The 13,736-nt window shown below is 28.1% G+C and overlaps 1 protein-coding gene across 4 annotated transcripts; it reads right to left on the bottom strand.

The window, feature by feature from the left end:
- Positions 1–3,569: 3,569 nt before the first annotated feature.
- Positions 3,570–6,725, bottom strand: LOC106769813. 4 transcript variants are annotated; one of them, XM_014655583.2, is made up of 3 exons: positions 6,541–6,700; positions 6,206–6,299; positions 3,570–4,613 (listed from the first exon to the last, which is right to left on the bottom strand). In XM_014655583.2, the coding sequence occupies exon 3, from the start codon at positions 4,607–4,609 to the stop codon at positions 3,824–3,826; it is 786 nt and encodes a 261-aa protein (XP_014511069.1). In that variant the 5' UTR covers positions 4,610–4,613; positions 6,206–6,299; positions 6,541–6,700; the 3' UTR covers positions 3,570–3,823. The 4 variants fall into 4 exon arrangements, with proteins under 4 accessions (XP_014511069.1, XP_014511070.1, XP_014511068.1 ...); XM_014655584.2 differs by having other exon boundaries at positions 3,570–4,609; XM_014655582.2 differs by lacking the exon at positions 6,206–6,299 and having other exon boundaries at positions 6,541–6,725.
- Between the last annotated feature and the right edge of the window lie 7,011 nt (positions 6,726–13,736).

Here is a 13,736-nt window from a genome sequence, read left to right as displayed (position 1 = left end):
GTTTCAACTTCAACCTAGGGAACGGTCAATCTCATTTTTTATGCTCCCCAAGTTTAGCAGGTCAGCGACCATTACTTCTTTTTCTTTCAAATTCTTTTACTTTATAATTATTTCTTAACAATAATTTATTATTTATAGTTATTATCAACCTTCAATTTTGTTATTAAAATTAACCTGTGTAATATTTAAATTAGTGGAAACCTAAGTGTCCATATACACCAATACTTATTAATTTCAGTTTTACATATTTTAAAATAAAACTATATTCACTATGAAATTTGAATTTCAAAATAATACTATATAAGTCTCATTTTTCACAATCACACTCCCACTATGAAATTAATCATTAGTGAGATCCTAATATGAAATTAAAGGTGCTACATTTAAAACTGTTAATAATTTTAATTTTTTTGTATTAAATGTTTGGAGTGAGAGTTTTGATACTACATTTATAATGTAAAATGTAAAATGGGCATAAAAGGAATTACTGGAAACATATAATTATTTTAGAAAAAATGGAGAAGTTTCCGCTTAAGATTTTATGGCTCGTGACCTGTGTACTCAACCAACCAATAATGTACTCAGTCTACTTGGGCAGGGTACCCTTCAATTGAAGGGTGTTGAATCCGTGATATTGATATATGACGCAATACAGGCATTGCATATTCATTTTTGTCACTAATCAATAAGCCAACTAACTCCAAAATTATCTCATTTATTTGATTGCTGACCAGAAAACTCTTGGATGATGCTCAGGGTTTTGGTGTTTATGTACGGTATGGTCAACAATTGACAAAATGACTAATTTATTAGTCAGTCAAATGTAGTATTTTACCATCTTAATTAAGGGAGTGACATGACACTTCTCCAAAAAGATCATATAATTAAGTGAAGCAGCTTAAAGCATAAAACCATTATGATTAATCTCATAATTAAGGCTGTGTTTTTTTGGGGGATTTGTGGGAGATGATTTGGAGGAGATGATTTGAATGAATTTGAGGGTAATTTTATTGTTGTTTTTTTGAGTGGATTTGTGGATAATTGAGAGTAAAATTTGTGAAAATTAATGTAGGATTTGATTGATGTAATAGATTTTAAAAATTAGTTTAATTNGTAAAAATGATAGATTACCAAAATGCCCCTAGGTATTAAAGTAATATAAAATGTGATATTTGTAATGTTATATTTTAATGTATTAATGGTTAATAAAGAGAGGAAATTAATTAATAATAATTGAAATAATAAGTAAAATNAATTTTTAAAATATTAAAAATTTATAATGTTGTAACATAATTATATTTTTAAATATAGTATTTGTTTTTAAATATAGTATTTGGTTAAACTCCCTGTTTCTGTGTTGCTGTTGCTGCATCTACGAACCAACCTCTAGCGCCCTTTTCGTCAACACCAAAGCCATCGTCGCCAACACCAATCACACACCACTCCGAACACCACTCACAGACAAACCTCCATCATCATCTGCGCCCTTCTTGTCAACACCAGTCACGTACCACCGAACCGGAAATGACGCCGGCAACACCCAATCAACCCACACACAGCTTCCGTGGAAGTCCTTCCACCACCGAACCGGAAACTATGCCAACCTTTGAAGTCCTTCCACCACCTCAAACCACATAGCCAAACTTGGTGGAGAAGATGGAACCGGATACGCCAAAGTCGATCGGATACGTGGTTAATGGAAGTTGTTCGACAACCTCGATCCAGATACCTCATCCTTGTATCCGGATAGACCTAGTTTGAAACTCTTCACAGTGCTAGCACCACACGTCGTCTGCCTTTCGAACCAAATCTTCTTCACTTCTTTAATCCCTCCTTGCACGTTTGGTTGGCTGCATCGACTCCGTCATCATCATGAACACCATTCTTCCTTGTCGAACTATCTTGCTCATGTTGGAAGTGGATTTTTCGTACAGGGGTATATATTTCTTTCTCTTAACAATCAGCACAAATCCTTTAAAATTTGCGGGATGGGTTCAACAGTGATATCCCGCAAATCAGCTGAATTATTTCATCGCAAATCAGCGAATGAGAACACGACCAATCTCTCAAATTCATCCTCCCTAATCAGCGTGAATAGGGTTTTGCACTCAAAGAAACACAGTGTAAGATTAATGAAATTTAAATTGTAATTAGATCAACAATAATAAAAACTCATTATAACAATTATAAATAAAAATTTAAGATAAAGTGATAAATTATACATTAATTAAACATTTATAATTTTAACATTAAAACAAACTAACTTTATCACTTTATCTTAAACAAACCTTTGACAAATATTTATTAATTAGTATTGACAAATAAAAAATAGCTTAATGAAAGCAAGAAGTATTCTACCCACTCTTAGAAATCGATCGAACCTACATACAAAACAATAAGCAAATAAGATGAATAAAAACATAAGTTAAACAACATGTCAACTAAAACCAACGCACACTGACTTAAAAAAAACGTGTTTAATATCAATAAAAAATATTATTAATAAAAAAAATTCAAACGACACCTGAAAATAGTAATCATATATATTGAAAACAAATATTATTAGTATTAATAAAAAAATAATTACGATTCAGTTTTAGCATAAAAAATTTGTCAATATCAATAAAAATTTATACTGTGTAAAAATTACTTCAATATTCACTAAATTTATATCTAAGTCAAACAGAAAATATAAAGAAAAAAGAGAATTAAAAAGAATAAAGTGAAATTTAGATTTTTTTAGTTTAAAATAATCAAATTATTATCACTAGTTTAAAAAATTAAGTACTTTGAAATTTATATCCAAACAACATATTATTTATTGTAAAATATTATAAATTTTCTATAAAAATAGATTATCCTCTGCATTTTTCATGGGACACCAAGAACTCAAAATCAAAAACATAATTTTATAAGATTATCGACATTCCTTTATGCTACTGTACGAAAGCACAGGCTGAGATTCAATAGAATGCTTGTTTTTACCTTACCAGAGTAGTGAATTTAAAAGCAACCACTTCATTTTTCCATGATTCCTCTATGACTTCCCTTTTCTTCTATCTACTCATTAAAAATATCAATGCTATGTATTTCAATTATATGTGTTGCTAATTCCTTGAAACCAAAAGCACTAAACATACAGTGATATTATTAATAAAGGAAATTGCAGGCCATGTGTAGTACTGCGTTGATTTTACAGCTTTCTTTACTTCACTCAATGATAGTCAAACACATGCATTTTAATTCAGTAATCCTCAGTGACACTTTGACCAGGGAGAAACAAAAACAACAAAAAGATAGCCATGCAATTGAACATAATTATCCACAAGTGCAAGAACAACAAGCATGAAAAATTTTACTTTGTTGATTTCAAAATGAATATCACAAAAACATCACCCTACATTCCCAACTTTTCTTGAAGTCCTCCCTATCATATACAGGAATGAGGTAAAGCCCTGTGATATTCTTCACCATTCTATTATTCATTCTCTAGGTTGATAATCAACTATTATTTTTATAGAAGCATCCGCCATGCCATTATAAAACTCAACCTTCAATGAATTATGCACTGAACTAATCTAGCAGTATTTACCATTCATGAAGCTTCTTTTACCTCGGTTGACATAGTAAATATTGAAATTCCCAAGGTAGAGGAAATGAAAATTCATATCTGACCAAATCATGTGTATCATGCTTGTTTAAAGATTAAAGAACAACTCTACAGCATAACAAAAATCATTTTATTTATAGACAATATTTAGAGATGGTTGAAATTTCACAGCAGCCTTTAAGAGCTGAAGCATTTTATTTGAGTGTAGCCGAGCTAAGATCTTTTCTCACCACCTGTACCGCAATTATCATCAAGGGTTCCAGTTCCATCTAGCCACTCCTCTAGTTTAGCTTCTTTACAAGCTTTGAAGTCTTCATATATATCTGATGATACAGATAATAAATTAATGCTAATATCACTTGCATCATGCTCTTCATGTTGAGACTCATCTTCACCTTCACCCTGGCTTGCTACAGGCATCTCTTCAGTTTTGGCAGCCCAAAAAGATGAAGAAATGCTTCCAGATGAGACTGACAAAGGCAAATTAGGGTAAATATGCGGTTTTTCATCCATGGAATCTATTGATCCACTAGCATCATGCTGTCGCCACTTGAAGCTGCTAGCCTTCTGTTTTGCTGACATCAAAACATTTGAAAAATAGTTATTTCTTTTTTTGTTTCCCTCGTGAGTATCAAAACTAGCTCTTTCTGAATGAGAACGTGACAATGGACTAATCAACCCTCTCTTCGGCTGTTTTGTTTCCATAATATTCAGAGATTTCTTAATCTCTCCAATCATCTTATCAGCTATGGGAAATCCATGCTCTTTCATTGATCGAACCACCGTGACAGAGTCCTCCAAATCTTCTGTTTGCAAAGTTGTTTCATGGGATTTCTCAACAACATTTTTCTTAACTTCGATGACATTAGGTACGGCATTTTGGGCATGTTGTTGGATAAAGAAAAGCCCAACAGATGGTTCATTTGCCACGTATTTGGTCATCTCTGCCATGCATTCACTTATCTCCACAAAACCATCAATGATGGAGAAATCACGCATCTTCCTGGGGTAAAAACATATTTCATGATTGTTGTTGTCCAAAAATGAAACAAAACAAGATAACAAGGTAAAAACAAGAGAGTAACAAATTGAACACAGATATTAGCCCGTAGATGAGGAAAATTTAATTTACACAACCAATAGATTGATATATTTCATTCTGTGATCCAAATCCTGAAGAGTGTCAACAGATACTATTAATTTCTATGAAACAGCTAATACACACAATTAGATGCACATTCTGAAAAGAAAAATACTGGGTACATTCAATTGCTACAGGGGGCATCAGACACAATGTGTGTAATTCTTTTCTATAGCATATTACGCTAACCTTTATTTTGACTATTCAGTTATGATGAGAATGAAATTTTGAATTGAAAGGATTCCATATTTTTACCAGAGTGATTCAGGCATAGGATTTAAGATAGTAAGCTCCATTTAAGTTTGGCTACAAAATTTTTTAACTCAAACATATATGAATAAGTTCCATAGTAATTCCATCCCTCTCTTGCGATATTAAGCTAAAACCTGTTGAAACATACCAAGAAATTGCTGCAAAAAAAGGAATTGTATGGAAGAGAGACGAGTATATATAAGCATCAAAAGAGGACGTTGTGGTTGTGGCAGAACAAGAATGAGGATACAGACTTGACAGACTATAGAGAGGATTTTTATGAATTGTTTATGAAAAGAGACTAGAAGGCAAAACAAACATGTCAAATCAGAAGCCTCTACACCAACATGGTTCTAACAGAACTGGAAAAGTCCAAAGGAAGAATAAAACATGGAACAAGAGAAAAAAGAAACATCAAAGAAAAGTTAGAAAAATGATAAAAAAAAACATCTAGAATTATTCAAAAAATAAGACTATCTCAATTGACAAAGAAAGCAGATAAGAGAAACAAGAGAGTACGTGAGATATGAACTTCAATAGACTGGTAAAAACTATAGTACTACTTTATCAAATATTCAAATTCTCGTAGCATTAACTATCAATGAACTTTTTTCTTGACTTATCCTAACTTGCACTAAACAGTAATAAACCTAACATGAAACCATTCGAGGAGCATTAGAACCCTAACATGAAACCTTCACGCAGAGATCAAAATCATAAAGGTGGAAAGGGGAAACAATCAAGCTCCCTTAACATGCTATTGTTCCTCCCTCCATATTTGTTAAACAAAGTTATACCCCGCCAACAAAAAAATTGACCACTTCAATCCTTAATCACAAAGTGACAAATTCCCGTAACTCTCCACACATTTACTTCTCTCCAATCAAATACACCAATAAGAAAATTAATGAGCTGAACACTTGTGATGCGTGAAAGCCTGGAGACTTGTAACCACAATGCAATTACCAACATCAAAGAACCAATACGTATACTGCACCTCAAAAAAAATGATTTTTTTAATCCTTAATAAAAAAATAATCAATACCCGTAATTCTCTACAACACGCTTTTTTCTGGTCAATCAAATAATCTAACACAAAAATTAATCAGATGCACAGTTGTGGTGCTTGTAAGCCAATAGACTTGTAGCCAAACTGCAATTACCAACAAGGAAGACCAGGGACAAAAAGAAAAACAGCTTACTATTAGGATAACATCCAGAATTTCATATAAAAACCATGGTCAGAGGAGATCCATCCCCCCAAAGGGCATTTGATGTGAGTATCGATGTCAAGTCCTACAAGAATTTGAAACAAAGGTTGACTTTGTTGCTACAAAATTGGAAATCTAGCTGGAAAATCAGCTCTAATTAAAGGAAGAAGTGAAAAAAATGAGGGGAAAAAGGTGACAGATTTGATTTATTTGCACCGATACGGAGCCATGATGATGATAGGAGTTAGGTAGGTTAGTGAAAAATTATAAGAGGATTGTGATTATTGTCACGAAACTGTAAGGAGAAGAAGAAATAGAGAACCTACCCTACAGTGGGAGCAGTCAGACCAAGGTGTGAGGAAGCATTAGCAACATCAGGAGGAGAGAGAGTCATGCCAGTGCCGGCGTTTCCTTTTGTTCTTTAGAAGTTACGCTTACGATGTGGTCCTTGTCTTTTCTTTTCTACGTGTTGGTGTGCTTAGTCCACCACCACACGCGATGCAACACTGATGATAGTGACACACATAAATCGGAAAACAGTGGTTTTTTTGTATAGTGAAATTCAATCACCAATCATTTAAATATCTATATATATAATCATAATAATAATTTTATTATTTATACTAAATATCTTTAAAATCATCTTAAAGCTAGTTTTTTATAAATTGATAATGTAATTTTTAACTTAAGTTAATTTTTCCATCTCTTTAAATATTATAACAAAATTCAATTTCTAATAATTTAAAAAGACCGGAAAATTTGGATATTAGAATAATATCTATAACATTCACCAACCATATTTGTGTGATTATTTATAATTTGAAATAAAAAAAGTATTTTGAAAAGCAAGTTTCTTGATTCAGTGAGGCATGTAGGTACTGCATCTTATCGAAACTTGAACATTTGTTTGTGTAATATTGTCCTGTAGACGAAGGGCGCTTGCAAAGTTTATGAAGAAAGCAGAAAATGTTAGTTGATGTTGTATGGTTCCTGCAATGATAAAACTGAAGGAAATGTCTCTAAGGTACTTTGGATCACTTTCTTTCAATTCTACAAACCTTGACAAGTTTGTTGTGAAGGAACTTTCCCATTAACTAATGCAAAATGTTTGTTGTGTTAATTAGTGATTATGAAACTTTTTCAAAAATTAATTAATGATAGGGAGAATTAAACGTGCTTAGTGACATCAGTGAAAAACTTTTGTATATTTCGATCAGTATAAAGTTGTAAACCATTTTTTTGAAAAAAAGAAACATGATAGTTTAACATTTAAACAATATTTTTGTACATAGGTAGTGAACTTTTGATATCGTGTTTCCTTTATTTTCTTTATTCGTGTCAATAATTTATTCGGATATACTTTTCCTTTCACGGATTTATTCAACTTATGTACAATAAATGTGAGAAGTAACATCTACTTCTCATGTAACATTTAGTTAACAAATTAAAAGTATCATGCTATTTTATTTACCTTTTAATAATGTAAAACGTTTTACGCTAACAGATACTTCTGTAAAAGAAATTGTTTGTGTTACTGAAAGGGATGTTTGATAGAAGACACAAATTTTCTTCATGAATTTTCCAAATTCCAAATGCTGAGGATCGTAACTCATAATAATGATTAGAGTGTGTTTGATGGCTAAAACACGTTGTTAATAACATTTAGAGTTAAATATATTTTAAGTTCCTGTATTTTGGAATGATTTTGGTTTTAGTTTATCTTTCAAATTAAGTATAATTTAGTCCTTTCAACCTTAGCAATGCTATAATGAAACATGCTTGAAACCGCAAATAAAGTTTAAAAAATTTGATAAAAAGGACTAAAACCAGAGTTTTCTAAAGTTAAAGGACTAAAAACATATTTAACCCTAACATATATATATATATATATATTTGTATGAAGTAAAGGTTAATGTATTATTTTTATCAAACTATTCAATTTGCTATTCTATCAATTAATCCCACATCAAGAAACGGAATTTTAGTTGCAATTATAATATGTTTGATTGATAAAAAATATCATGGCAATATTTATATATTTGGTGTCCTTTTTTCGTTTTTCAATTTTATCTATTTAATTACTACTTTTTAAATTTAAATGACTTTTCATAACAAAAAGAAACTATTTTTCAGTTTTATTATTTTGGTAATTAATTTTTTAATTCAAATAATTATTCGTTATAAAAGAAATTTTTATTTTGTTAACATTTAATAATTATTTTTTAAAAAATTTAAATAATCACTCGTAACAAAAAGTTATTTACACAATATTACTTATAATATTTTTAATTTTAATAAATAAAAATTATTTTATTTATAGCTATATTATAACTATGTATTTATAATTTATTTTTCTAATTATATATTTTTAATTACTACTTTTAAATTATAAATAAATAATTTACAAATATTTAAAATATGCATACACACATAAACGATAAAACCTATGTTTACGTTACTGTATAAAGGAAAATTTTCATTTCGGTATCATAATTATTTTCTAACTTTGCCCTTTAAATAAATATTTTTTAAATAAAATAACTATTTTATCAATTTTGTAGTGAACGTTTCTTTAAATAAAACTATTATTATTAAAAAAAACTATTTACAATAAAATTACAAAAAATATTTTAATCTTATAATTATAGTTATAATAATAGTTTTATTATTTTTATTGTCCTAAAAACGTTAACTATAAACAAAACAATTAAATGGAATTTTTAAGAATTATGATTAAAGATTAGTTAGAACAGTGGTAAGTTTAAAATTTGGAAGTAGGTATGGGATAGCTTTTTGAAACAGGGGGAAAGGGTTGCTTTCTCGTGAGAAGATAACACTAGGTTTTCAAACTGAAAACTCCAGCTACAAAAAGGAAACTACAAAACACAAACACATTACCATAGTCTTATCACATCACATTCCTTATAAATAATTATAAAAATATTACCATTTTCTGTATACATTTTAACATCAATATTCTTAATGCATGATGATAATTTAACATTTTTTGAAAGAAGTTAAATAATGATTATTATTAAAATAATAAAATGATTTAAAACAAGTTTGATGTCTCTCTCGGCGCTACCTTGGCGACCCTTTCACTCACTCTCTAACTCCATCCAAATGTAAATTTCATAAAACCGGCCCAACTTAAAGTACCACCAAAATCATTCATACTCTTTCTAGTCCCACGCGACTACACTCACGTCATCCACCACACTCCCTCCAAAACTTTATCCACCGCTAATCAAATTACTTTTTTATATTTTTTGTATTTTAAATATTTTTCATCAAAATATTAAAAGTAATGAAGTTGTTTTATAAGAATATCATTTCTAATTTTATACAAAAGTAGTATTTTACTATTAATTTCTCTCCTTGCTTTTCATATTTATAGTTTTGTATATTTTTTATTTTAAATTATAAAAATTGTGTTGTTATATACGACCTTTTTTTATCTTTATATTTTTTTTTATGTGATTTGATATAAAGTATATGTGAAATGAGAATGTAGTAATTCATATAATAGAAATATTACAATGTGTGATGATGGTGTGTAAAGTATATTAACGATAAAGTTTATATGAAATTATTTTTCTTTTGCTACTATTAGATTTATATAAATAAATAAATAAGGTTCTTATTTCTAAATTTGGTAACAGATCAAATTTCATATATAGAATTTACTTTATTGTTTTGAAGTAAAGTCAAATATTTAGATATGTATAGATGAGTCATGATAACTTTGATTTTACACTACATTTTGGAAAATTTAATATTTGAGTATGAAGTGTAAACTATAAAAAGAATGAATGATTATTTTGAATTTTTTTTAATTTTATAAAGAGCATAATTTAAATTTACTTTATCGTGTGTATTTGGTTGTGGTTTTAGTATTTACTTACCATGTGTTTCATAATAACATAAAATAATACAAAGGTAGAAGAGGAGCAACAATAAGACTTCATTCTCTGTACAACTTATGAGTATATTGTGTCTATATAGTTTGTAGCATAGAAACGGCTATAAATACATTATGTTACACAATTAAATTATTATTTGTGTCCTCATTCATATGTTACTTGGGATTATTTAAATATTTATATTTTTGACATTTTTATTTTTATCGTTTTAACGGACTATGTTATAACTACAATTAGTTACCAAAATAATTTAGTTTCATTAAAAAACAAACTTAACTTTTTATTCTTTTATAATATATATATTATATATATATATTAAAAATGATCTTTCCCTTTGTAACATTTGACCGCTAGATAATAAAAAAAAAATCAAAATGTGATGTTTTATTTTCTTTCACGAATATTCTTTACCCATCTATCTTCAAACACAGTCCAAATATCAGAACCTCAAAACGTTATAAACATAAATAAAACCTATGTGAAATGAACGAGTGTGACTGTATTTATTTAATAAAAAATAAAAATATTACGTTATAGGTCAAGAAAAATACTTTATTAATCAAGTTAAAAATAATAATTTTTTTTCATTATTTAAATTTTATTTAACAAAAACCACAGTTTTCTATTTTTTTTTATAGAGTTGCAATTTAATTTTTCATCTCTTGCAAAATTTGATAAAGTCTTCATGGTGCTAGCAAACAGAAAAATAATATCCTCCTCATCAAATTCTGTTGAGAGAAAACTACTATTTATCCTTTTTGGAAGATATTGTCTGGACAATAAAAAAGTGGTTTTTTTTAGTTTGCTAGCAAGTATTAAAAGATGATTAATATTTAAATTTTTTAATAATTATTTAATATTTAAGTAACTTTTTGAATTTGATGGTAATTTAAATATTATCGAAACAAGAAAATTAAAAATTAGTTAAATTTATTTATTTTTGACTAAAAATACATTTAAAAATGAAATAATTTGAACTAAGATCAATTTAAATTTAATATATTTAAATATTTTAAAAATTATGACATTTTTTTATCCAAACACAAAATTAGGTTGTTGGCATGTGAGGAATTTGAATATCTAAGGATTTGTACTTGTATATGAGAAACAATAAATATATATGTGATTTTTTTATGTGTGTGTTTGAATTTTCTATATTAATTTAGGATTTATTAAAAGTTTAACTCAGAATAATTATATTTGAAGTAAGGAAAAATAGTTAAATTTGATAATAGATGGTATGCCTATACGTCTTAGTCACCATAATTTTTACGTAGGGAGATTGTATTTATGTATCATTGTTGGATGATTCTATTTTAGTTTAGTGTATATTACAAATAATTGTTGATTTATAATTTTCCCATTTAAAATTTTGGGTAGTTGTTATTGTATTTTTTTTGTTAATGAAAATAAATTGTTCAAATTGGTTTACATATGTATCTATCTTCATCTTTTTATGATAATAAAAATAAAAAGTATAACTAAAAATTTGTTTTAGTTTTTGTAAACATCGTGGGTTTAAAAATAATAAAACTTAATTGTTTTAATATTAAAAAGTTTTAATGTAAATAGTTTTATTATTAATAAATTTATTATTTTAAAACTATATCATTATTGATTTTTAAGATTTTTTTTTTCATTATTTGATGAAAGAACTAAGATTGTATTTGTATAAGTTGAGTTTTAATCCTTTTTTATGTTATTTGTTGTATGAGAGTACACTTTGGTGTAACTTTTTAGTTATATATATGAATCTATGTTAATCCGTGATTATAATGATATGTTCTAATAATTATTTTGATGCTTTTATGTGTAACTTACACAAATATCTATAATTCTTTAAAACAAGTTCATTTGTCTTTCATGTAATAAAAATTAGTTGCACTTTTAAGTTATGAATGCTTTGTAATTCTAATTGTATGATGGGATGATGAATTTACTAAATAAGTGATTTGATAAGTGTGATGTGTTGAGATGTTGTCTGATTTTTGTTGCTCATTATTTGTTGAGTTAATGAATATTGTATAATATGAATTTTTCATGTTCTAGTATTTGTGATTTGAATATTTAATTATTGGATGTTTGGCTGGTTTGAGCTTGGTTTTTGCGTAAATAAAAAAGCTTAAATTTGAGTAATTAGTCAAGTGGTATAAGCTTCTATGTTAAAAACTGTATTGAACTCGTGCACTAAAAAATGAGTACCAATTTGATCATTTGAACATGCATGAGTTCTCTCAAAAGCACAAAATATAGATAATAATATCTGGTATAGCATTGTGGGATGTTAGGGTGATGCCGAGCATCCTATTGGGAAAATGTTGAGCGGTGTCAGGGTAACGTTGAACACCTAGTTATACAAATGGTTTGACACTAAGTAATTTCATTGACGCTAAGCGGTTTCAAGATGATGTTGAGTAGTACTATCCTTGTATTGTAGGTCTGTAATATTTTAAAATTAAGACGCTGAGCACAATCTTTTGTGAGAAGTCTAGAGTTGGGTGTTACTTTTGAGCACTAGTGTGTATGTAAGCATATGTTGTCTTATTTGATTCTTTGAGATAGATTTAAAATGGACTTTTATGTATATTTATGAAAATTATAATGATTTATTGAGATCACGATATTTTATGGATACACGTGATGATGATGTTAATGGAATTTTGAAGAGAAATTCTCCATAGTAATAACTTTAGTACATGCCTTGATATATGTATGAATAAGTGATGGATAATAAAATAATTATGTTTGTTTTATGAAAATCCTTTATCCATATGAGCTTACTCTGTAGTTTCTTTGTATTTATTGCGAAAAAAAGGTAGGTGTTGAAACAGAAGACAATAATACTACAAAGTACTTTTTTATATTGTATTGTAATTCTCCTTAACTGATTTAAATATATTTTATTAGTATAGTTATTTGGTAAACAACTATATTAATATATGTTTACGTATTAATACAATTACAATATGTTTTTTTATCAATCTTATAATTGAACAATAAACTATTAAAATTAAGATGTTACGATTTAATTATTATAAAAATTAATTATCAAAACCTAAAAATAAAATTATAATAAAATATGTATAATAATTAATTATAAAGTATTTAAATTAATCGAAAAACTTTTAAGTTCTTATACGACCTTTTATTATAGCAAAGGTGAAAAAATGTATACTGTAATCAATTGGTTATAAGTCATTAATCTTATATATTTATATTATATATATATATATATATATATATATATATATAAATTGATATACTAATATGTTATATTTGACTGTTGATTTGAGAAAATAAAAGAAATGGAAACCTTTTTAATGATCAAAGAGAACGGAATGAAAATATGAAAGAGGATGATGGTAAGATATAACTGCCAAAATTTCACAAATGCAGAACAACTAAAAACAAACTCTCCTTGTGTGATGCTGATGTGTGACTTGTGAGGGACATCTCAATTCAAAATTGGCGTTGTGTCGACACGCGCACGAAGGGAATGTGGGTAAGGAAAAACGTAAACACCAATATACCACCATCCCCGTCCCAAGTGCCCAAGGAAAACCAATTAAATAAATATATAAATAAGAAAAAAATCCAAA

This window comes from Vigna radiata, chromosome 8, assembly GCF_000741045.1.
Source record: "Vigna radiata var. radiata cultivar VC1973A chromosome 8, Vradiata_ver6, whole genome shotgun sequence".
Classification (NCBI taxonomy): Eukaryota; Viridiplantae; Streptophyta; class Magnoliopsida; order Fabales; family Fabaceae; genus Vigna; species Vigna radiata.
This window is presented reverse-complemented; position numbering and strand designations above follow the sequence as displayed.

Excerpts from the sequence above, each read along its gene's own strand:
- LOC106769813 (XM_014655582.2), bottom strand. The coding sequence starts at position 6,608 with ATGACTCTCTCTCCTCCTGATGTTGCTAATGCTTCCTCACACCTTGGT. Across the intron at positions 4,614-6,540 it reads CTGACTGCTCCCACTGTAGG|GAAGATGCGTGATTTCTCCA; the intron begins GTAGGTTCTCTA and ends TTTTTACCCCAG.